At 41.2% G+C, this 24050-nt stretch overlaps 1 protein-coding gene across 7 annotated transcripts in view; it reads right to left on the reverse strand.

Moving 5' to 3' along the window:
* LOC114447694 (intersectin-1-like) overlaps positions 1-24050 on the reverse strand; it is a 33812-nt gene that overhangs the window by 4928 nt on the left and 4834 nt on the right. The window contains exons 2-37 of one of the 7 annotated variants that reach the window (XM_028424088.1): positions 21926-21985; positions 20997-21089; positions 20601-20664; positions 20321-20481; positions 19738-19923; positions 19437-19515; positions 19208-19305; positions 19054-19117; positions 18841-18978; positions 18530-18624; positions 18044-18183; positions 17695-17817; positions 17242-17391; positions 16945-17085; positions 16757-16844; positions 16464-16603; positions 14655-14738; positions 11983-12107; positions 11621-11898; positions 11380-11534; positions 10388-10632; positions 10110-10284; positions 9908-9994; positions 9643-9791; positions 7850-7929; positions 7597-7769; positions 7432-7477; positions 7074-7195; positions 6859-6982; positions 6226-6468; positions 1474-1595; positions 1280-1386; positions 645-746; positions 468-549; positions 280-378; positions 114-197 (exon numbers count right to left, since the gene is read on the reverse strand). In XM_028424088.1, coding sequence (XP_028279889.1) covers positions 114-197; positions 280-378; positions 468-549; positions 645-746; positions 1280-1386; positions 1474-1595; positions 6226-6468; positions 6859-6982; positions 7074-7195; positions 7432-7477; positions 7597-7769; positions 7850-7929; positions 9643-9791; positions 9908-9994; positions 10110-10284; positions 10388-10632; positions 11380-11534; positions 11621-11898; positions 11983-12107; positions 14655-14738; positions 16464-16603; positions 16757-16844; positions 16945-17085; positions 17242-17391; positions 17695-17817; positions 18044-18183; positions 18530-18624; positions 18841-18978; positions 19054-19117; positions 19208-19305; positions 19437-19515; positions 19738-19923; positions 20321-20481; positions 20601-20664; positions 20997-21089; positions 21926-21953 — 4470 coding nt within the window. In that variant the 5' untranslated portion in view covers positions 21954-21985. Of the gene's footprint in view, positions 1-113; positions 198-279; positions 379-467; positions 550-644; positions 747-1279; positions 1387-1473; positions 1596-6225; positions 6469-6858; positions 6983-7073; positions 7196-7431; positions 7478-7596; positions 7770-7849; positions 7930-9642; positions 9792-9907; positions 9995-10109; positions 10285-10387; positions 10633-11379; positions 11535-11620; positions 11899-11982; positions 12108-14654; positions 14739-16463; positions 16604-16756; positions 16845-16944; positions 17086-17241; positions 17392-17694; positions 17818-18043; positions 18184-18529; positions 18625-18840; positions 18979-19053; positions 19118-19207; positions 19309-19436; positions 19516-19737; positions 19924-20320; positions 20482-20600; positions 20665-20996; positions 21090-21925; positions 21986-24050 lie in introns of all 7 variants that reach the window. The other 6 variants (XM_028424087.1, XM_028424089.1, XM_028424093.1 and 3 more) reach the window with 6 other exon arrangements.

Below are 24050 nucleotides of genomic sequence, written 5' to 3' on the forward strand. Positions count from 1 at the left end.
GTGGACAAAGGTAAACAAATGTACAGTGATGTGTCCTAATCAGGCCACCATACAGAGGTAAAACCATTTCTAAGTAATGAGTGTGTGTGTGTGTGTGTTTTTTGTGTGTCCACCTGTGAGCACAGCTCCTCTGCTTTCTCCAGCGCCGCCTTCAGATGGCTGTGGTCCGGATGAGACTCTGGAGTGTTTTCTATAATCTGCCATCAATAACACACATATTCATCAGAAATACCAAAACTGCACAATGTCTTGATTTTTCACGTGTTCGTTTACACATACATTTTTGATAATGAGCGGGTAGCGTGTGACTCTCTGCATGGGCTTGAGCAGGAAACTGGACAGAGGCATTCCCTTACACCTGGGATCCATGGCTAACCTCTGACAGAGAGACAGTTAGAAAGGGTGTTTAGTCTGCCTGTTAAAACCTGACTGACTGTTTTCAGGAAGGGTTCGATAGATTCCTGTACCTTGAGGAAGTCTTTGATCTCAGGGTTGTCGTCAGTCTTCTGTTGAATCAGCGTTGCCCCGTTGAGCTGACACGAACAGAACCTGAACACAAGAAGAGATTGATGTATTTAAAGAAGAGACTTAATTACCTTCCAGACTGACTCAATACGTGATCCACCACAGACGGCAGACAGAACCTGATGTATGGCTGCATGTGAGGAAGCTGGTTGGTCAGGATGTCCCCGATCATCTTCACTGGCATCCGATCGCCCGACATCTTCTTCCTCACTCTCAGAGCCCTGCAGGGAAAGAGTTGGTCAATAACACCTGAAACAACAACACTGGGCTCCAAACCTCAGTGATATCTGTGTAAATTGTAAATATATAGACTATAGACACACATTATAATCAACAGATATTGGCCTTAACACAAGTATCAGCCATCTGCCAATCAAATAGTCATATCAGTAGAATTCAGCAGATGAATCACAAATGATGTCGCTATTTAGAGACCAGCGTGTGTGCAGTGTGGAGGATTTTTGTGTCTAATACTGTTAACACAGTTGCTGCATTGGTATTTCTTTAACACTAAAAATGTGATTATCCAGTTATATATGTTAAAATAACTTTAAGAAAGGCTTAGGGAAAATATGGAATATTACTCATCCCTAAGTAACATTAGTCATATCAAGTAAGCAGCAGAACTGTGCATTTAACCATCTGGGCTGACGCAAGTGATACTTTGGTTTGTGTTTACTGATGTGTATCTGATGCATATGCTCTAATGTTATAACACTAAGTGTCTGTATGACCTCAGCACATTCATTCTTACTTGAGCAGCTTGATGTTGCACATGATGAGCTCCTTCCAGTTGACAAAGATCATTGCCACCTCCTTCTCCGTCAGCAGCTCACACTCCAACAGAGGTTTGTGGAAGATCTACACACACACACACACACACCAGTTGTTTACTTCATGTGCTGCGTACAGATAAAGGTATCTTCCTATAGGAGGTTATGGTCTCACCTCTGTGACGAGCTGCAGATCGTTGACGTAGTTCTCCTCTGTGACGATCAGCTCGTGGATGTACCCCTGCCTCTTCCTCTCCATCGGACTCAGCATGTCCAGCAGGTGAAGGTCAGCGCACCCTGTAGTGCAAATACACACACACACAAAATACACCTGTCAATCAAAGTTTCTCAATCAAACCTGTAAGGAGTGAACACAGAAAAAGATACCTTTTAATAATACATTGCATTAATACATACATACCTGAGGTCAACATAGGGTCATTTGGAGTCAGCTCAGTAGGAGTGTTTAAGTCAAGAGTCTGTCAGTCTGTGTTATGTGTATCTAAATTTGTCATTGGTTCAAAAACCTGTCAGACCATTTGCGATCATTTTATAGTTTCACAAAATTCCCATTTCCTGCTTTTGTTTTGAAAGCACCTGGCAGAAAAATACTGATTGAGCTGTTTATGACTTTTGTGAGCTCAGATTATCAAAAGAAAACTTGCTTTTCCTGCGTTAAAGTGACATTACTCTGTTTGCGCACCAGGGGGCACAAGAACTGCATATTACATTAACAAATTCAAGTAATGCAGCATTAATAGAAATATTTACAGTGTGAGTGAGTGAGTAAGGAGGCTGGTTGACTGCGGTCTGTCTCAGAGTGTTTAATCATCAGATTCACTGCTTCATCAAAATTTCCACCAATAAAACGTCAGGACATTTTATCTATCAGCACTATGCTAACATTCTGTACATTCCATTCATCCATTCATTCAAGTATCCTTTTCATTCTCTGATGTATCCACCTGACCATTCATGTCCATTAAAATTGATCATTCATGCTTCACACACTCATTCATGCACGTACTGACACCAAGTGCAGTCTGGTTACATTTGGCTTGGCTGTTAATCCATTCATTCATCAGAGCTGCAATTTATACCCATTTGCATAAGCTGTTATCACCATTCATTAGATTAAGTATAGATCATACAGAGCTTTCTTTCTTTTTCTTTTCTTTTTTCAAACAAACCAAACTAGACCAGAGCCACACTTCTACTGTGTGTGAAGTTAAAAATAATAAAAGACACAAAGGTTAAAAAAGTTTGGGCTGCACCATAAAATAAAGAATATGTGCATATTCCCCCTGCACATTCAGAAATGATGAAATAATGCTAACGGTAATGGAGATGGCTGCAGATGAGAAGCATGCAGTAACAAGTAGATGAGGCAGAATGTGGCTCAGGTCCAGGTGGGTCTTTGTTCTAAAATACATCTTGACGAAGTCTTGACCATCGGTTACCAAACTGATGACGACGTTATTCCTCATCTGTAATTTAAAAAAAAATACTCCCAAAATAATACCAGTTTGTTAAAACACCAATGGTCTCGACTCGTCAACCAATCAGAGAGCTTAACCTCCAATACTGACACGCTGAGGAGGAGCCGATGGGATCCAAGCAGGTTAATAATATTAATAACTCTATTGCTTGTTGTATAAAAAGTTGTGTAGTTCAATCATTTTGTTCATCGTTTGTGTTTCTGAGGGTAAACATTAAAATCACAATACTGTCAACTGAATAAACAACAAAAAACAAAACAATACAAATTTGATATGGCAACCCCTATAATACTAGTCTGTTGCTATGCGAACAAACACAAGGAAAGGCAGAGATACACGGGGGTGTATGTCACCATGGTAACTGGTAATATACAGTATATAAATTTGTTTCAAAGTGAGGCTGTGCTGTCTGCATGTATGCTCCTGTACTGTCCCTACTAATTCAGTAATATGATAAAATGATCCACTGTGAAGATGTGGACATCAGATTTGTGTCACAATACGCTGTCCTTTTTTTAAGATTGAGTAGGGGTGAAAGGATTCTGCATGGACTCTTATTGTATGAGAGAAGAAGAACTTCAAAAAAGGATGTAACTTTAAAACTGAGCCGCCACAAAAGACAGCAGAGAGTTTTGAAAAAGTAGTTCGGCATTTTGGGAAAAACGACCCCTCTCGTGTGGATGTAAATTGATTAGCATAGCTGTACACACTGGATCTTGTTTAAAGGTGTACTTAGCTAATCGAAGCTCATCACCACCCGACTTTACCAAAATATCAAACTGTTCTTTTAACTGGAATGATTCAAAGATCTGATAACGGCCATGAGCTTTTGTGGTAAATCCTTCCACCCCTGCTTATTCAGAACCAAATCTGTCCAACATCTTGGTATACCTCTAAACAACAACATCCAATCTGCGTAGCAACAGACAAAACAATAAACATGTAAACAAAAAAACATTAAAAAAAAATCACTTAAAGTTAATACATATTCAGATTGTTACCTACTATTGATAAAAACAGTGTCACTGTAACTTGGTGTTTATTCTCCAGACTCTTTGTACCATGTTGTTTTTCTTGAGCATTTGATTAGCTGGTACGCTAAGCAGTTAAAGTACAGCATGGCTGAGTCTCACTCCAGCTGCTTTGCCTCCTTCTGTGACAGAGGAACATGGCTGAAACTAACTGGAAAGCCACAGAAGGCTGCATGATGTGGGCTGAAACTCAGCCTTTAGCTGCTGTAGGACACATCTCAATACTGCCTCATTTGCTCTCCTCTCCTTTATCTCCTTTTGAGCGGGGAACAAAGGGAGAAGGGGGAGGAGAGAGGAGTCTTTGGCATTAAGGAGAGGAAAGTAAACTTTAATATTGAGACTTGTCCTCCGGCAGATAGTGGGTCTTTCTGTGAAGCTGTGGGAGGGGAGGGGTTAGTGAGGACGTGGAGCCAGCGCTTTTGACTGACAGGTGAATGAAGCTGTTTGCAGCGAGGTTAAAAAAAAATAAAAAAATAAAAAATGAAAAATAAAAAAGAGAAGAGGGAGGGGATCAGCTGAGCGACTAATGATCTCCCAAAAAGCCACAAAATGACCCACTATCCACTTTTCCACGCTAGCATAGGGCTGGATGTTAATATGTACGTGTGTGTATGGGTATGAGTGTACAGTCACTGTAATCCAGTCAAAACATGAGCATCAGTAAATCAGAAAGGAGCTCAATAGTCTCTGTTCTCCTCAGTTCTCCCTTCACTCCTTATCTAAACACCAGTGACAGATGAAACAGAAAGAGAAGAAGACAAGATGGAGGAGGAGAGAAGAAGAAAAATTAACAGGAGAAAGGAAGAGAGGAGTCCTGACTACTGATCTCCAAATCTCTTAAACAGTGCTGTTTGGAGCCAGAGCCTTAGATAAACAGAGTTTGGCCAAGTCCAGTCAGAGCCATGCATAGACAGAGTTCTCGCCACCACTGGGTGTTTTATTTTTTAACGTTACAGTCTGTCTGTGTGTCTGTCTGTCTCTCTCTCTGGCTTCTACTGGTGGAGAGTCGCCATTTCCGGGTCATGTGACCTCTTGCTGCTGTCCCATTGGTTGAGTGGCCTAGTGGGCGTGGCCTAGTGGGTCTCTTTGAGGGCTTTGAGGAGAGGGGGGTTCTGGGTAATGATATGATCCTAGAGAGAGGACGACAACAACAACATCAACAAAAACAACTAAACAAAACAACAACAACAACAACAACCAGTTGGGTGCTAGGTGGGTGGAGCGTGCAGCAAGACAGAGAGTGTGGAGGTGTGGCCTAACCTAACATAGAAATAGAGGATCTAGAGCGAGCAGCAATTTCTTGTACTATTTAATATAAGTCCCTATTAAACTGCTAAAGGTTTACTATAAACACGAGAGGGCCAAGGCCACTCTGACGGTCAGATTTAGTGGCTGAAGCTGATACTGTAGTGCAGTAGTTTTCATTTTATTGGATTGATGTTTTTAATAGGATCAATACAGTCATGTTTTTCACCGTTTATTATATTATATAATTTCCACATTACTTTTTTCGCCATTGCTTGGCCAGATCATGATGCATGGTAATGTAGTAGTAGTGGTAAAATTTTCCATTTCATGTAGACTTTAAACTAAACTACACACAAACAAAAATAAAGTTTAAAAACAAAACAAAAAAATACTACAAAAATCTAATCAGTTTACCTTATAATTTATTTATACACTTGAATTATTTAATTACTCAATTATTTTTTATTTATTATTTCCTCCAACTAATTTACCAATGAATAACTCTTTTAATTTATAATAATATTTAAATAATATTTAATTTTCTGTAAGCAGCTCTGCATCTCTAATCTATTGGCAGGGTGAGTTGCAGGAATTTAAAACATAATCATATGTAAATATTTGTTTTATATTAAAAACATAGGTTCATCTGTTTGTCAGTTGCTGTGGTCCTTTTTTGTCAACAATAAAAAGTAATTAATACTGTGGGACACTGTTGTTATAAACACGAATTTAGTCTGTTGCTCCGCTCCACGATCTCTAATTCTATGGTGGATCATGCTGAAGGTACACATGCAGGGAGGGGGGGCACTTGTACACGGATGCCTGCAACACAAGCATGCACATACACACCATACAGACACACTGACACCATCCAGAGGTGGCGCATGACTGGGAAGGTATCAAAGAGGCCCAAAGGAGTGGCAAGGTGAAAGTGAAAGGTCAAACCAGCCCAGGGTCAAAGACTGAGAGAGGGACAGCATCTCCACACCTGGCTCTGGGGTGTGTGTGTGTGGTGAGAGTGTTTCGGTGTATAAGTGTTACACTACTTTGCGTTCACATTATGTTTTTGTTATGCTCATTTTGAATGTATTTTGTAATCCACCCTAGAGGTGAGAGTGTGTGTACTTGACTGTGTGTGTGTGTACTCACACTGCGTGCTCGGGTCAGTATCTGTGGTGAGTTTGACGTAGTTGCTGGGAAACAGACCCTCCCTCCCATTGAGCTCTCCCTTCCACCAATCACAGTCATCCTTGTTGAGTACTGTGATCACCTGACCCTTCTGGAAGGCCAGCTCATCATCATTCTGTGCCACGTAGTCGTACATGCCGATCACCTGACACAGCGCTTCAGGACCAAAGACAGATAAGATGGGAACACAGTCAACATTTTCAGCTGGAAAAGAGACAAAATAATATTTTATTTTCAAGCATTAGAAAAAAAAAGTTGTATATTTATATAACCGTCTTTTCTCCCTATTTGAAGTACTCCAAGTGTTTGTGAGCAACTTAGAGTGAAGTGTCTTGTACAGTATAAATGACTGAAAAACTATTCTCTTGTTACCGGTAATTGAGTTTCATGTCAGTACCCCTGTTTGGTTTGCCTAGTAAGGCGTGCCAACAAGTTAGCTTTCTTTTCTACTGTCTGATTTTCTTTTGGTTTTCTCTAGTTCTTGTAATTACAAATCAATTGTTTCAGATGTACCAGTTTTAGTTTATTCCAGGACAACCAACTGATTTTTAAAGGAATTGGAAACTGTACGGCTTTGTTTGCATGTCTGTGTACCTGTGCTGGCAGGAGCTAATTTAGGAGGGGTTGGCTCTGTGGGTGTTGTCTTGCTGGTACTTGGGCTAAGCAGCTTCACATAATTGGCTGGAAACCAACCAATCTGGCGCTTTTTCCCTCGCGCCTGGAAAATATACAAATACACAGTAGTAGTTATTAGTAAGTAGTTATTAGAGATAATAAAATTTTTTTATGTATTATAATTTCTTGTGTACCTGGAGCTCTCCTTCCCACCAGCCCCCTGGGTTCTTTTTCCTGATGAGAATTAGCTGTCCTGGAGCTAGTGTCAGCTGCTCTGCTCCTGTAGCACTGTAGGGGGCGATCACCTGAGCGATCTCTGAAAGGATGAAGGACAAAAAGAAGATGTAGTTAGTTCTGCTCCTGCAACAGCTGCATGAAAAGATCCAGTCGAAACACAAATCAGCCAGACTTTGTTTATAAAGAATGTAATGGTTTGATGAGACAACACCAGGCTTTGGTGATATATTTTTATTTAACAATTGACACCGACAGTTGGAAGTACAGTTTGGGCTACTGCAGCTGAGCTAGAATAGCATAATAGAGAAGGCTCACCTGGTTTTTTCCCAAGACTGCCCGTCTTCCCTGCTGGTCCCAGAGACTACAGACAGAAATTTACATTATAAATCATAAGGAAAATTATTTTCAACCTGTAAAAACTTGCAAAACTCTTGCAAAACGCTTTTGCTTTGATCTAATGTGTACTTCCTGAGCTCTCACCTCTGATGCTGAGTCCCGTGGTTTTACATAGTTGGATGGGAAGACCCCAGTCTTTCCCCCAACCATGCCCGTCCACCAATCCCCTTCTTTTCTGGTCACCATGACGATGTCTCCTTGCTGGAAACTCAAGTCACCCTGCTCGTTGCTCTCGTAGGTGTACATGGCCACATATTCTGAAAAAAGGATGTGGATACAGTCAATGAAAAGCATTCACCTGACTAAAAATGTATGAATTTGTGTCTTAGTCTGTTACCTTCTCCAGAATCAGAAGGTTTTGTTGGAGAAGGGGAGGGACGTTTCCCATTGGGTGGGCTCTCTGATATTCCAGATTCACTTAGAGAAGGACAGACACAAACAAGTAAAATAAAGCCCATTAAATTCACATTTCCCTTTAGAAATCACACCAATCTTTAGTAACCAGATTTAGAGTTAGGTTCAAATAATAATATAATTAGCAACTGCTGTTCTGTCACTATTCATTAGTTATGCTGTCAGCAAAGCCCCACCTTCTAATATGTCTCTATGTCAAGGTCATACAGTGCACGTTCTTACATGCAGCATAAGATGGCAACACTCATTTGATTTTCAGCTGAAATGTGATCATGTTGCCCATCTTCATATCCACTTTATGGTCCTATCTGTATGGAGCCAAATCAGGGTCATAAGTTTTGTTAACCTGAAAAAATAAAATTCATTCAAACACTAAAACTTGAAACTGAAAATTTATGTTTTGATGTTGATTTTTTTCAGTTCAAAATTTTTTTGGAATCAACTTTGAAATTCTTTTGAATAAATAGTTTATTTTCAGGTTTCATGTCAATAATTATTTTCATATTTACCATTTTATTTTTTAAGTTTCAGAGTTTTTGTTTTCAGATTCAAATCTTAATTTTTTACAGTTTCACATCTTGTTTCTTCAGGTTCAAATCTTTTTTCCACTTTCGCCTCTCCTTTTTTCACCTTTGAGGTTTTGACCCCGATTTTGCGGGGGGTGGGACATGGGTGTGGCCTGCTGAGTGACAGCAGGACAATGAACGCTGAACGTATTCGGTGTTTTCACCAGTTGAGTCTCGCTGTAACTCAGCACTGACGCTTATTACTTCTCTGGTGCACAGAGCAGGAAGAGAGTGACAGCCAGCCGATAGTTCCTTACAGGGTCCGCCAGGAGGCCTGCATGATATGTTTAGCGTCTTATCGCTTCCACAAATTATTAATATTCTCCCTTTTGATGCAACACTGTCTACAACTTTGCCTGGTGTCAGTGTTTTGCAGCCAGTCACGTCAATACGATAGATAGCGCATGTTGAGTTTAACTGACCACACGTCCGATGTTCCCTGAAGGCACCATGGCCGAGCTAAGGCCTCAGCCCAGAGCACGCTCTGCCTCAGCGTTCATTGTCCTGCTGTCACTCAGCAGGCCACACCCATGTCCCACCCCCCCGCAAAATCAGGGTCAAAACCTCAAAGGTGAAAAAAGGAGAGGCGAAAGCGAAAAAAAGATTTGAACCTGAAAAGTAAATCTGAAGCTGAAAAAAAGATTTGAACCTGAAAAGTAAATCTGAAGCTGAAAAAAAGATTTGAACCTGAAGAAACAAGATGTGAAACTGTAAAAAATTAAGATTTGAATCTGAAAACAAAAACTCTGAAACTTAAAAAATAAAATGGTAAATATGAAAATAATTATTGACATGAAACCTGAAAATAAACTATTTATTCAAAAGAATTTCAAAGTTGATTCCAAAAAAATTTTGAACTGAAAAAAATCAACATCAAAACATAAATTTTCAGTTTCAAGTTTTAGTGTTTGAATGAATTTTATTTTTTCAGGTTAACAAAACTTATGACCCCGATTTGGCTCCATATATCTGTGGCTGCACTTCCACTGATAGAACTGAATCATGTGACAAACAGGGATTTAATCCCAGAAGTTCTAACTCCAAAAGTCAGCAACAGGGGCAAAATCATGCTATATTCTGACCCAACTGTAATCTGCGAAGTGACAGCATTTCCTGCAGGAAAGTCCTAAATGTGAGCTTTTTAACCTACCTGCTATTTTTGCCTCTTACTGAAGCACTTGGAGGAGGCGGCATGGTGGCAGAGATGAGCTTGACATAACTTTTGGGGAACCAGCCTCTTTGTCCAGTCTGAAGTTCACCTAACCACCACATGTCCTGCTGCTCCAACACTGTTATTATCTGGATTAAGAAGAATATTAGCAAAATTACACAGAATTCACCAAAAAGAGACCAACGCACATGAACCAAACCACCACTTGGACTTACGACACAAGTTAAGGTCACTGGACATTTACCTCGTTCTTGTTGAAGTTGAGGTGGTTGTCCTTCTTGGCCCTCCAGGGATACAGTGCCTGAGCCTGAAGACCCTCGACTTTCTCTCCCTAATTAAAAACAATTATTCCATCTCAGAGTCATGATCATGATCGGCTGTGGAAAAATCATTCTGTTTTTTGCCTAAATGGGCAGAATTTACAACAAGCTTCATCAACTCGTTACCTGTCCCAGCACAGGAGAAGGAGAGGAGCCTGTAGTCATGGTTGCAGGTGTGAAGGCGGATCGTTGCCGTAGTTGAGCTGATGGAACACTCAGAGAAGGATTCTGACTGGAGGAAGAGGTTGGCCATGCGTCCCAACCCTCGCTATCTGATTGGCTAGCTGTGTTAGAGGGCCAGCTGAAAATACATCAAGGAAACAAAATAAATGAGTCATATAATGAGACAAAGACTAACTGTCAATGTTCACTAATCGGACTCTGATTTTATCAACATCACATACGTAGTGCTAAAGTCAGCCCAGTTACTGTTAGCAGATGATGTGGAGGAGGAGGCGTGTCCAGAGGGAGGAGGGGGTGTAGTGATTGGCTGCTGGGCTGACGTGGGTGTAGCTGTGGCTGCGGTGCGCAGGCTGATGGGTGCTTCGCTGTCAGGTATCCGCTCGGCATAATTTGCTGGAAACCATCCTGTCCGTCCTCTGAGCTCACCTCCCAGCCAGCCGGGCTCACCGGTTTGGGACTCATCCACCTATCAGAGCAGAGAGGCAGGGTTAGGATGGGACTGAGGCAAGAGGGGCGCCCTAATGTGGTAATTTACAGAGATGAGGCGTAAACAACAAAAGGCCACAACAGCTGTTCAGAGACGAATCAGTCCTTTGTATAGGTTCCACTTGTATATGTGGCATGCCCACCAAGGGTATTATACATTTTGCGTTATATTTATTGAATCGACTCATAGCTAATGCTAAGTTTCCATCATTTGAAAGTAGAGTTAAATGTGTAACATGTTTAAAACAAAAATGGGAAGCTAGTTTATTAAATAAAAAACATTAAAGAAATAATAAAATAGCACTTTTCACAAAGCAGAAATGTGTGAGTGAACCCTTGCATTTCTTAAACACATCCACACCTTTTCACATTAACCATGATTTGCAGCATTTCTGATTTAAAAAGAAAAAGAAGCCAACATCCATCCACTGCCAAATGAATGAACATGAAGATGACATGAGATGGACCCATGACAGCGTTCTGGCTTGTGATTGGTGGAGGCACAACACTTGATGGGGGGGGGCAAGAACTTACCCATTCCCCCTTCACCTTCAGTTTGCACAGCAGAGAGGAGAGGAAATAGTTAATACACACAACACGCAGTCATACACATGCAGAAGACAGAGTCAAAGGGACAAAAGGAGGAGTTATCAGTGACAGCAGGTGAAGTCATTTGTGTGCATCATTTTCTCTGAGCTATGTATAGGCTCCAGATGTTTGTGCATACCATGATGACATCTCCAGGAGTGATGCTGATCTCATCATGGCTACGAGCATCAAATGGATATAGGGCCCTGTAGTAGACCACCTTCACTGGCTGCTGGTCAAAGCTACTAACTGGCACCTTCTGGTCAAAGAGACTGGGACCTGGAGCCTTCTCCACTTTAAGTAAAGATAGACAAGATATATATATTAGACACACAGACTAAAATCTAAAGTTCACTATTACAATCTGCTATTTAACACACCTGCTGAAGCCCAGGGGTCAGCTGGCTGGCTGAACAGCTTGTTGAGTTTATCCTGCATGTCCATCTTCCCCCTGCCCTCTTCCTCATTCTCTTCTATCGATCCTGCTCCTTTCCTGCCCTCTTCTTCCTCCTCCATTCCTCTCCTCCTCCTTTCCTCCTCTTCCTGTGTCACCCTGTTCAGCCAGGCATGGGGAGCCGAGACGGAGGGCGGGCTGGGAGGTTTAGGAGCAGAGCTTGGTGCTTCATCCCGCCAGGTGACACCTTCATCTGACGACAATCTGTGGCAAGAGGTATTTTCATATTATAAAGCAAAACCTATACAGTATTTTAAAATGTATCCATACCCTTGATCCCAACCTCACCTGCTCTCTTGCAACTCCACAGATTTTCTCTCGCTCTGGGTGTGTATGAGAGACTGTGAGTTTGTGTCTCCCCCTAGCTCCTTCTGTTTCTGTCTCTGCTGCCGGCTGTGGATCTCCCGCAGCTCCTGCAAAGCATCACGGGATACAGGAAGGAACAGTAATGAGGAGGAAGTGGGAGCAGAGGGTTGGTTGCTATGGGTTTCCATCGACAACAAACAAGAACAACAACACCAGCAGCAGCAGCAAGTCTGTATTAGTCAGGTGATTGAGGCAAGCTCCGCCCCTTCTACAGTGTCACTGGGGCAAAGAATGACCCTGCTGGTAACAGTGTTATGTACTCCAAAATGACAAAAGAATCAACATAAATTTTCAAAAATACTCAAATAAGAATCTATTGCTTTGAAATTCTTCTGATTCTTCCACTGGTGCTACATACTGGTTGGGAGGGTGAGACACAAATCCTGACTGCATCACCTGTACAAATGCAACAAGCAGCCAATGAGTGACAGGGAATCCAGTAAGACCATCTCCATCTCCGCCAATGTTTTCACCATGGACAGTCACTTCCTTTTCCCCCTGTTCTCTGCAGATTCTGTCTGAACAGGATTTTAAACCACTGACTCTTGTGACTCTTGAGCAGCTTAAGCTGGCATGCATAAACAGATGTCCAGCACTTTCAAAGCCTTTCAATGTGATCCCAATGACTGAAGAGAATAAATATCAAACAACCTGCAAAATTGATGTTAGGTATTAAGTAAATTTAGGGATTACTTTTAAAATCTTTTTGGGGTAGGGACATCACTGGAATGAGGGATTTTGTCACTACTGGAAGTTGGCACAGACTCAGCCCAAAATTCTCGGGCTCTCAGGTGATGGGGCGGAGCTTGCATGAGCCACAGTCTGTTCATGGTAAGGGTTAGAGTAAATAAAAAAAAATAAAATAATAAAAAAAAAGGACGGGTTGAAGTGGGTGGATTTGAGGGTGTGCAGAGGTGGAGGCAGGGGGGCAGTTCTGTGTAGTCATGACAACCAGCTGTGCCATTAGAACATACTGTTACTATAACAACACAAGGCAGCTGTCGTGTTTCAGCCAAACAACCAACATGAGAAAACCTTGAGAAACAGGCAAACCAGTCAGAGAGGAGAGACTGACACAGGAGCATAACTCCACACAAAAATACCCGCAACAGGAAGTGGAGGAGACAAAGGACTACACGCACACACACATTCATTCATTCATGTATAGTCTGTGTTATCAGCATAGTAGCCTGATACACTTCTACTTGTCTGGCTGAAACATCATTTGGTAGCATACAGGTAATGTAGTAATCTAGTAAAGCAGCCCAGCATAAAGTCACTTGATCAAGAACACCTGCTGCCCTAGCCTACGGTGTTAACTATGGGAGCATAACTAGACAGGTGGATAAGTAATAAGCTAACACCACCTTAGCAAAAAAAAGAATAGAGAGGGTAAGAAATTTACAGAGTGAAAGACAAAGAGGGAGAATGATAAAAGATAAGGCAAAGAAGGAGATTAGAGAAAAGAATATAAGGTTAGAGAGAAAGAGAAAGACACAGAGTGAGGTCAGGAGAGAGAGAGCTGGACTGTTGCATGGACCTTTATAACGTAGTCTAGCCGAGCCAGACACACTCTGACGGCTGACACACACTCCTGTAGCTGTCCCTGTTCCTGGTGCTGAAACACACACATACACGCACACACACACAACAGTTCAACAGACATACATGCATAGAGTTAATGTTTTAGATAGAATGTGTTGCAAGTTTATTTCAGAGCTCTGTGGACGATGGTGGACACAGGACAGTTCATAAATGTTCATGTCTGAGTCTTCATAATTCAGCATTAGATTTGTTTTTGTGTTTTTTTTTACTTCACTTCCTTTTAGAGCTTTAACAAAAAGAGAGACTCATAAGGAGAGGCTGTGTGATTCACTGTAATGACTAATGTGCTGTTACAACTGTAAATATTCAGTGTTACAAAAACAGGCTGGCAACAGCCCAGCTGGCAGCCTATGAAGCGCAGCACACAGCAAGCCTGATCTGTCTTTTTTATTCATCTAAACTAATGGATAACAGACAATAATCTTAGCTTCTTATATTCTATATTAATTAATAGCCAATGTTCCATAGTTAACAAAGGATGTGAGGAGTTTACTGTTACTGTTTAAATTTCCTTTGTTAGTAGTTTCATCAAGAAAGCACTTATTTGTTCTGGATTAGCATTGCAAACCTGCATATATCTGAGATTAGAAAACACACAAGAACCATAACATCAGTGTGAGTTTTGTTTTTAACAATAACAGTGAGGCCTCAAACTGCTGCAATGCATCTATTTGCCTGGCGGGGGCAGCACAGTGCAGCATACATGTTTACCACAGGCCAGTCTTTACAAAAGTCTGGTATGTCTGTGATAGACAGCAACGTCTTCTACAGTGACGAAAACATCTGTAGCTGGCATGTTAGTAGACAAGAGGGTGAACAGTGTTTTATATGTAACTCCTTTTAACATAGTGCAGTCCAATCCAAATGCAAATCCAGATGGGTCTGCCATTAACAGCAGAAAGATTATTGAAAGATTAAGATATTTTATATAATAGAGTATAATCCCAGCTGCAGTACCACCCCAGTCCAGCAGTGGCAGTGTGCTCTACCTGTCTCCCTCTCTGTTCCTCCTGAAGCTGGCGTCGCAGGGCTTCTATCCTGGCACAGTGGTTGGCATAGAACTCACACAGAGACTGGCATTGGCAAGGGAGCAAAAGGCCAGTGTAGGAGATAAAATAAAAGGAGTAGAAAATATAGAAGGAAGGGTTTATTATGTGGATTAAATCAAGAATACAATAGGGAGGAAAATGAATGGAAAGCAGGAACAAGTATAGACATGGACAGCGAGTAGAGGCAGCATTGCGGATGAAGAGTCCCAGTGGGTGCAGAGGACAGATGAGAGTACAGCAGTGTAACGAGAGAAGATTTCAGGGAGAAAAAGTGGTGTGAAAGGGGAAGTGTAAGGAAGTATAGTCAAACAGTTCAAATCTCAGTGGTCAATGCCTGTGTTCAGCAAAAACTTACACCACTGAGACATAGAGGCACTTTACTCTGAAGAAAAATAATCATCCAAACGGTTGCTGTCATTGGAAAGCTGCTTTGCTTTTCTAAACCACTGTATACTGTTGTCTGCACTGAATAAAGCTCAGAGCCAGTTTCATTAGATTAGCCATTAGAAAAATTAGTTTACTGTGGTCTGTGCTGTCTCTTCTTTCCTCCCTTTCCTACTCGTCCTTCATCTTACTGTAACAACTTTCATCCATGTTGCAGTAGACCCCAGGACTAACTCTCTGTCTAACAAAACAAGAAGAAAGGTTTCTCCAGGAAACTTAGACTGCTCCATCTTTGACTTACATTAAGCAGCAACCCTGTGTTCCTGTGTAGAGCTCAACGTTTACCAAACCACATCATTGCATGTAAAAACACATTAACATGAACGCAAACACAGATGCAGAAGTAAGCTACAAATACAAAAACCAGAAACATTAACAATTATATTTCACTGATAAGCTGTGAGAATGGAGTTGAGGGATGAGACAGGACATCATTAAGGAAAAAATTACTGTGTTAGCAAAATACTTAATGAGGTTTAGTTAAACAGATCTATAACATTTACAGGCAGACATACCACTACCTTATTAGACAAATAATGTGGGATAGTGAGTGTTTTATTAATTTAAGTGCAACTTAAATTAAATTTTTAAAGTTTAGCTTTCACAAGTTAAGAAGCCCACGTGTGTGAAAATGTAAAGTGCTCTTGCATTTTCCTTGATAAAAAAAAACATATGTCTGCTACCCTGTTGTGTGTAAAACATTAGTCAATATAACTGTTTTGAAGCCATATCTTTTACAGCTTCATTTTAAGTAGGGATGTCCCGATCAGGTTTTTTTGCCCTCGAGTCCGAGTCTAACTCATTTGATTTTGAGTATCTGCCGATACCGAGTCCCGATCCAACTCTATAAAGGCACTCATTGCACCAAAACCTGTGTGGTTGTGTGTCTCTGCCACCGCATTGGGAGATTTCACACACGCAGCAGCTCATCGAGGTCTCGAACCCCGGACCTCTCGCACCAAAAGCAACTGTCATACCCCTACACTACAGGACACAGAGCCACCCTGCAGCGAAGGCGTTAACTTCTAATCACCTAATAAATATATATCCGAGTCCTGACCGGGAGGTAATGTCCGATTCCGATCGAGTCTGAAATCACGTAATCGGGCCCGATTCCTGATCACATGATTAGATCGGGACATCCCTAATTTTAAGTGTACCTAATACATCAATCCTGTCAGATTAGTTAATGAATTTTTTTGCTTATTAGTCAAACTACATAATTGTGTAACCAGGTATTTCCTGGGGTATACATAGCTGTCCTCTCCTGTCCTTAAATAACTTGTTACTACATTAGCAGTTTACCTTCAGTTGGGTGTTGAAAGCGTCTATTTCCAGCAGTTTGGCCCTGGTCTCTCTCTCCACAGCATCCAGCTGCTCTCTGAGCTGCTGTCTGCTCGTCTCTTTCTGCTCAACGGCTTTTTGCAGGCACGACAGACTATCACCTAAATGCACAGAGAGAGAGAGAAGGGCAGAACAAGACTGTCAGGTTAAATAGTCAGTTAGCAATGCCAAAAGCTCATTATTCACAGAATAAAAATGTATATAAACCAAACATTTCTCTTGGTTTCATTCAAATTCTAATATGTAGTACTCACGATGCAGACTGTTCTGCTGAACCTGCTTCAGCTGGTCGTTGAGACTCTGTTTATCAGGAATTAGCCTCCCTAACCACTGCTGGGAGTCCTGTACACAACCAGAACAGAACAGCAGAAAATGACACACCACTTTCTCAAGTGATAAGACGAATGGCAGAACCTGAGGGGGTTGTGTTTGTTTAGAACACCTGTAGCTGCTGTTGTAGCAGTGTGATTTCTGCAATGCGCGTTTCTCTGGTCTGGTTGGTCTGCTCCACCTCTCTCCTCTGAGCCGACAGACGAAACCGAACATCCTTCAGTTTACCCTCCAACTGAGTCTTCTTGTCATTCTGTGATCGGATGTAAATATGTTTAATACATACACTCGCTGGCCTTTGCTTCACTTCAGTTACTCAATGAATTCTCTCCCTTAGTATTTCCAAATGATATGATGTAACACTACATGTCTACTACTCTCACAGGTGCTGGTGTATAGTTTTGATTACCAGAGCTTCAAGTTCAAATTCCAGGGTCTTCTTTCTGGCTTTGAGCAGCACTATGCTTTCCTGCTCCCGGTTTCTTTGAGTCAGAAGCTCCTGGCGACGTTGCCGCTCCCACTCCAACTGACGCTGGCGCTCTAATTCCCGCTTAGCAGCCTGGAAGGAGAAATTGAATTTCACAACACTATATTACAGCTCCTAAAACTGCAACTGCATTCTAAACTTACACAAGATTGAGTATTACATCAGGCTGCAGTCATATAGTACACACTTCATTATACACAACAAGGCATCTGCCTCAGAGGTGTAAATTAGGCTCTTACTGGAAGAGCTGAGATTTAAGGAGTGTGCTGAAAGGCTTCTAAGTTGTCTGCAGCAGATGTAATTATAAGTTTGCAGCAGCTCAACCAAAACTCTTCAATTAAAACGCAGATGCATGGAAATCGTTTTCTCCGCTACCTCTCTCCTCTCGATTTCTTTGCGTCTCTCCTCCTCCCTCTGCCTCTCCAGCTCTCTCTGTTTCTCCAGTTGTTTTTCAAGCTCTTGTTGTCGTCTTCTCTCCTGCTCCAGACGCTCGCGTTCCTGTAACACAAACAAACATATGAGCTGGCAGAATAAACAGCCTTTATTTTTTCCCCAATTAATTTTTATTTCCTTCTAGTTTTAAAAACAAAATTTGAACAAATACTGAGACAGGAGACTGTGGCTGGTACAGTGAAAGCACCATATATTTTATGGGTTTATATGCAAGCCATAAACATCACCAATTCAAATTACATACTGTATGGAAATGGTCAGTATTGTGTACCTTTCGTTCCTGCTCCTCCCTCTCCAGAGCAGCCAGCCTCTCCTGTTCTTTCCTCTGCTGCTCCTGCAGAGCCTGACGTCTCTTCTCCAACTCCAGGTTCCCTCGCTCAAAGTTCTCCCTCTTCTTATCCTCAAACGTCACTGTGGTCAGAAACATGGAGTATAATAGTATTGATACAAACAAAACAAACAACCTAGTCTGTTTTAAATAAAACTGCCAAAAACACATAACAGAAAAAAACAGACTGTGGTTCCCTTTGCATCCTAAAGACTGGTTCTGACAATTAAGGCAGTTTAATGCTTTGTATGCAGCCAATAGATCACAGACATGAAAATACCTAAAAGAAAAAATACAGGCACCCGTACTGCTTGTACACACAAAGCAGTACAGTAACACTAACTGTACCTGAAGGTTTTACATTAGAAGTTATCTTTGTTAATCAGAATAGATTATAGAACCACACAGTTCCACACAAGGTCAACACACCTGGTAATTTTTTGTCTTGAATGCTCTCTGCCTCTTCCTCTGCCTCCTCCTGGACGCTCTTCTGGTCTGACTGAACACTGTCACTTCGTACACGCCTTTAACACACATCATGTGAGCAACAAATCACCTTTAATGCTGTGGCATCACACACACAAGGAACACAGTAACTTACTGAAGTTTATGTAAACAACGGTTCAATATAAACAATACAAACAGTTCACTATGTATTGTACGATGCACAACTGTGTATGTGACAAATTTCTCAAGTTGTTACTGTCACTAGCTTTTGAGGGATTCATTACAGTCCTTACCTAAATGATGGTGGGAGGTAATCTGGTGGTAACACAGGAGGGAGCGGTAACCCTGACATAGCCATATCTATGAGGTGCATAGCTAAGATAAACTCTTCAGCTGTTAACTTTCCATCCTGATCGATGTCTGATAGGCTCCTGAGGAGACGAAAATCATATGTGAGGAAATAGTCATCTTGATAAGATCGAATGGATGAATTTCGAAATACTGACCATATCGTGGCTAGCTGGGTCTGGGGAAGACTGGACTGCATCAGGATAGTACGAGCCTGGGGACCTGAACCACAGACGCACATTAGATTCAAAGGAACTAAAATGCTGAGACAAATACGACATATTATGATAACATATATTAACATGTTAGTACCAGTGAGATGTCCGCTCATCATCTTGTCATGGGAGTTAAAAAGCTGTCTGTACTTCAGCCTCGAGGACTGAGGAACTGCCCAATCAGAGGGAGGCTGACTACTGGAATGAATAACAGAAAAATAAGCTCTAACAGAGTCTACAACATAAAAAGCTAGGGCTATGATGCTAGCTTAAAAAGATGTAACCACTTTTATATGAAAGCTGACATTCAGGATTCTTTGACCTACCCAGCGGCATCAAATGAGGGCCCCTTCTGTAATTTGGTACTGGACCGGTTAAATGATGAGGACTTGTTGACAGAAGGAGCTAAAGGTGACAGAACATTGTACATTTTAAAATTCAGAACATTTAAAACATTTTTTAAAAAGCTCTAACTTTACAACACCACACTGATCTGCTTATAATATGAGCAGCAGTCAGTATTCATGCAACTGTCTAACATGTAAATATAACTGTATATTATGTGTAAATAGAAGCTAAGAAGTGGAATGTGAACACATGGTGCTTTCCTCTGTGTTGCTGTGCTACCTGGGTGGGAGAAGCCTGAGATGGGCTGTATCATGCTTGTGGGAGGAGCTCCATTTGCAATGGGCTGTGGGAGGGGAGGCGGCGCAGATGAGACAAGTGGGGGAGACACCCCAACAGGAAGAGGAGGCAGGGGGAGTGGGGGCACGCCCGGCAGAGGAGTTGGAATGGGAGCCATGGGTGGCATGCCTGGAGAAACAAAATAACAGCACAGATCAGACATTTTCTTTTCTTGCAAAGAGTCTATCAAACCATTACATAAATGGAGTGTGAGAGCTGCAGTGCACATCTGAAGGACAGCAATATTACTTTATGTGTTTGCATTATAACTATATTGATTAGCACTAAACGCACAGTAGGCAGAGTTGTGAGGGGCAAACATTTTCTATATGACCTCTGCAAAAGAAAGACTGACATCATCATCCTTATGAAATGCATCTGCAGTGTTTTACCAGCGAACACACAACAGTGGTGACATGAAGTTGCCACAGGACCAACGAAGGATTACATCACTGTTATGACATTAAACTGTACTTAGAAAACAAGCATTGCAACAGCAACCTTCACAGCACACGCTCAGTCTCACCAAAGCCAGTCTGTGGGGGTAAAGGCAGTGGGGGTTGTTTCATACTGGGAGGAAGAGTCGGGGGCAGGGGGTGACCCTGGAGTTTTAACTTGATGAGTTTCATGGCGATAGAGAACTCATGAATATCCATGCGGCCATCACTGTTCATATCAGCCAGAGCCCTGCAGGAACACAGAGAAATAACAGTAGTATAGTAGTAATATAGTTTTTTTGCTATGGAAAGAGATAATTAGGTTGTCGGGCTGTAAGCTAGCAGTCCCTTCCTGGCTGTGTGACCCACCATATTTGGGCGAGGATGGGCGGGGGTAGCCCTGATTGTAGGAAAAAGTTCCTGGCCTGGTCACCTGACAAACAGAAACAAGATGTAAGGTTACACCACAGACTGTAAGAGTCAATAAAACACAAAATAAACACTGCATCTGCTTTTGGAAGTACATCACATTTGTACATTTTTAGCAGTTATTTGCAATGTGCTGCTTCCTTCATTCAGATTCCATCTCCTGTTACACACATCAAGCATTACAGACATTTGACACCTGGACAGCAAGTTCCCCACATAGCCAACAGTAAGCCATGTGACACTTGCCTTGTTCATGCCCTTATCTCACCCTACCCATCATGCCCTGTACGGGTATGTGAGGTGTCTGAATATGAGGGAAGGGGAAGAAGCTATTACCTGTGATGTAACCCCCAGCAGTTGGAGAGAGGCTGTGAAATTGCTGATCATGTTTGGCTCTCTCATCCACCGAGATCAGAAACACATCTGGACCTAACACACACATTAAAAAAAACACAAAGACACATGTACGTCACAACCATGAAGGCCAAGGACAAAGTCAAAGACAGGGAGAGAATTAAGACATGAGAAGAATGTGTTAGTCATGAGTTTCAGTTCCTGTTCCTCTTACATGGGAACACACAGAGTCATTAAGTAATAAAGTAAGAATGGATAGATGGATATTTTATGGTAGAGCATATTACACAGCCACTACAATGACTTCAGTCAGCTTTACTGACAAAACAGATAAGTTCAATTCCAACTAACAGTCCATTCAGTACCGTGTACTGGCAATGTCCATGTTAAGTAAATCATGATGACTCATTTTCTAACGTAAAGAATAACTGCTGCTGAGTCTGATAGGAATGTATTTCCTTTAAACACTGTTGCCTACTCAGTAGCCTTTACGTTACGGCGTTGGATTTATGCCAAACAGTCGTAAAAGGAATAACAGGCACGCATTTGTTTTATTTATGAAGGAGTGGGAATCATCTTGAAGATCATAATTCGATTCTTCCAGTCACAAATGTCAGGTCAATATTTACATAGACTTGATTATAGATTCTTTATTATTTGATTGTGCTGTGAAAGTATTAAACATTTTAGACATATTCAAAGGCCGGAAGTAGGAAAGCACCAATTTGATCCATGTTTGAGGGGCAGTGTTTGTTTTGCTATCATCTGACTTGTGGCTTTCTGAGAAGCTGTGGTTTGTCTTCTAATGGACTTGTGGAATACTACAAAGAAGTGATGGTAACCATGTAGCTGAATACTCATTGGAGACACCTCCTAAGGGAAATGTAATATAGCGGTACACACATACTGACCTGTGAATGTAGTTGGGAACTGTGCCATGGTTCACTCAGTCTTCTGGAACTACACAACACCTGAAACATGCAGAAAAATGGATGTCTGTTCTGATTATCTCACCTCATGAGGATTAAATTGGTCTATAAAACAACAAAACTTATTTAGTAATAAAACCACATTGACAGCATTTCGCTGGTGAGCCTTGTAACTGGATGCTTAACAGCAAGTTAAAAGAACCAAATGATGTGTGAGCTCACCTCACCTGCCAGAGGTGCTCATACAGTACACAGACTCAGCTAGAGTAAACAATTCCAGCAAAGTCTGGAGTTAATGTTACAAACTGCTGCCTTCTAATGTTTAAGTTGTGAGTGTCTATTTGTTCCTCAGCCGAGTAAGCCTTCAAAGATTACAGTTGCGATAATCTGAAAGTTGAACTTACACTCACCTTTACAACCATGTTTTGAAATTAGAGTCCACATAAAAACGATTGTTGACCTGTTGTTGTCATGGTGTATTCTGATTCCTTCCTTTATTATGCAGGGCAGGCTGCCTGAGCACAGTCATTTCTTTCCAAAAACCACTCTGCTTCACACTGACTCATTTACAAACATTCTCACTTGGGAGCTGACCACAGTGAACACCAGTTTTTACTGCTGGTCTGTGAAAAGCCCCACTGGAGTCTTTTTAAAGTCACTGTTTCTCTTAGGCACTACAAACTGAAACTGTAGTGTGTTTTTAGATGTTTGTAAACATTCAATATTTGAGATAACTTAGAAGGTCAAATGTATTTTTAAGGTCCAAATTATAAAAATGAATGAAATGAACCTCTGCTCAGCACCGCTATGTGTGCCCTAGTAGAAGTATGTTAATCAGATCCAGATCTGCTGTCCCCCTTCTATATCGCTGTGGCCAGCAGACAACCCATGGTACTAATGTGACACACACTGCAACAAACCAGGACTTAGTGAGGTTGTGCGAGTGCATGTGTGGGTTGCTGACTTTTTTCATGTGGTGTGTAAACAGAGGTTTAGTTACTGAGTGATGACATTCTGCTAAAGAATCCGGTCCCAAATCTTAAAACTTTAGTTTTTTAACTGATTAACTTTAATTGGTATTAATATATATTGAAAGGCATGTCTCCTTTTAGAAAGAATTAATGTATGTGGACACTTTGACAGAGCCTATTTTCAAATTGTCCTGACTGAAGGCTGTATTGCGAAGTGTGTGTGCCCCATTATCATCTGAGTGGGAGGACAAAGTAACCAGCTTAACTAGGTCAGAGGAACAAAGCCCACCCTACACAAACACACACAGGCACACACTTTCAGAGCGACAACTGAAAGAATACAGAAGCAGCAGAGTATCTACAGGAAATTTCTTCATTTTTTAAACAAGAGAAAAAAGCGATCACATTTCTAGTTAAAGTCTGAATCTAAAATAAACTCACACTACCAATACTCAGCCGCTGGTAAGAACTGGTAACTGAACACTGAGGAGGTAAACTGCAGAAAAAAAGCAAATCAACTGAGTAATCACACCTTTTGTAACCGTGAAGAAATTGTGGGAAGTACAAGGAAGTAGGGTTGGGCGATACTGGCAAAAAAAATTAATCAATTAATCGTGGCATTTAGCCAATAACGATTAATTTGATGATTAATTGATGACAATTGCACTTACATGTTTTTTACTCTAAACCACCACATTGTTCTAAAATGATACCGACAAATCATCAGTCAAGTTAACTCCTTCATTCTAACAGGTTAAGCTGGTAAGTAGTGATTAGGCACCAACCAGCCATGTTTGAAATATGTATTGATAACAGATGCACAAACTGCTTCAAAATAATAATGAAGCAAACATTTAAAGTAACTTTGTCCATCAAATCCGTATCCTTAGGTCACAGAGCAGTGCATATCAACATTAATATTAATCAAATATATTCAACAAATAAGTCCAGAAAAGTCACATCCGTGATTAATTCAAGTTAAAAAATGTGTCAAACAACAAACAAACCGGACAGTTCCACATTTAAATGTATGTCTGTGCAAATCAACCTGTTACACTTAGTTTGGTCATAAGGAGCACCGCGGCTTCTCGGCTGAGTGGAATTTTCCAATTCCAATTCTTTTAATAACAACAAAC

This window comes from Parambassis ranga, chromosome 15, assembly GCF_900634625.1.
Source record: "Parambassis ranga chromosome 15, fParRan2.1, whole genome shotgun sequence".
Lineage (NCBI taxonomy): Eukaryota > Metazoa > Chordata > Actinopteri > Ambassidae > Parambassis > Parambassis ranga.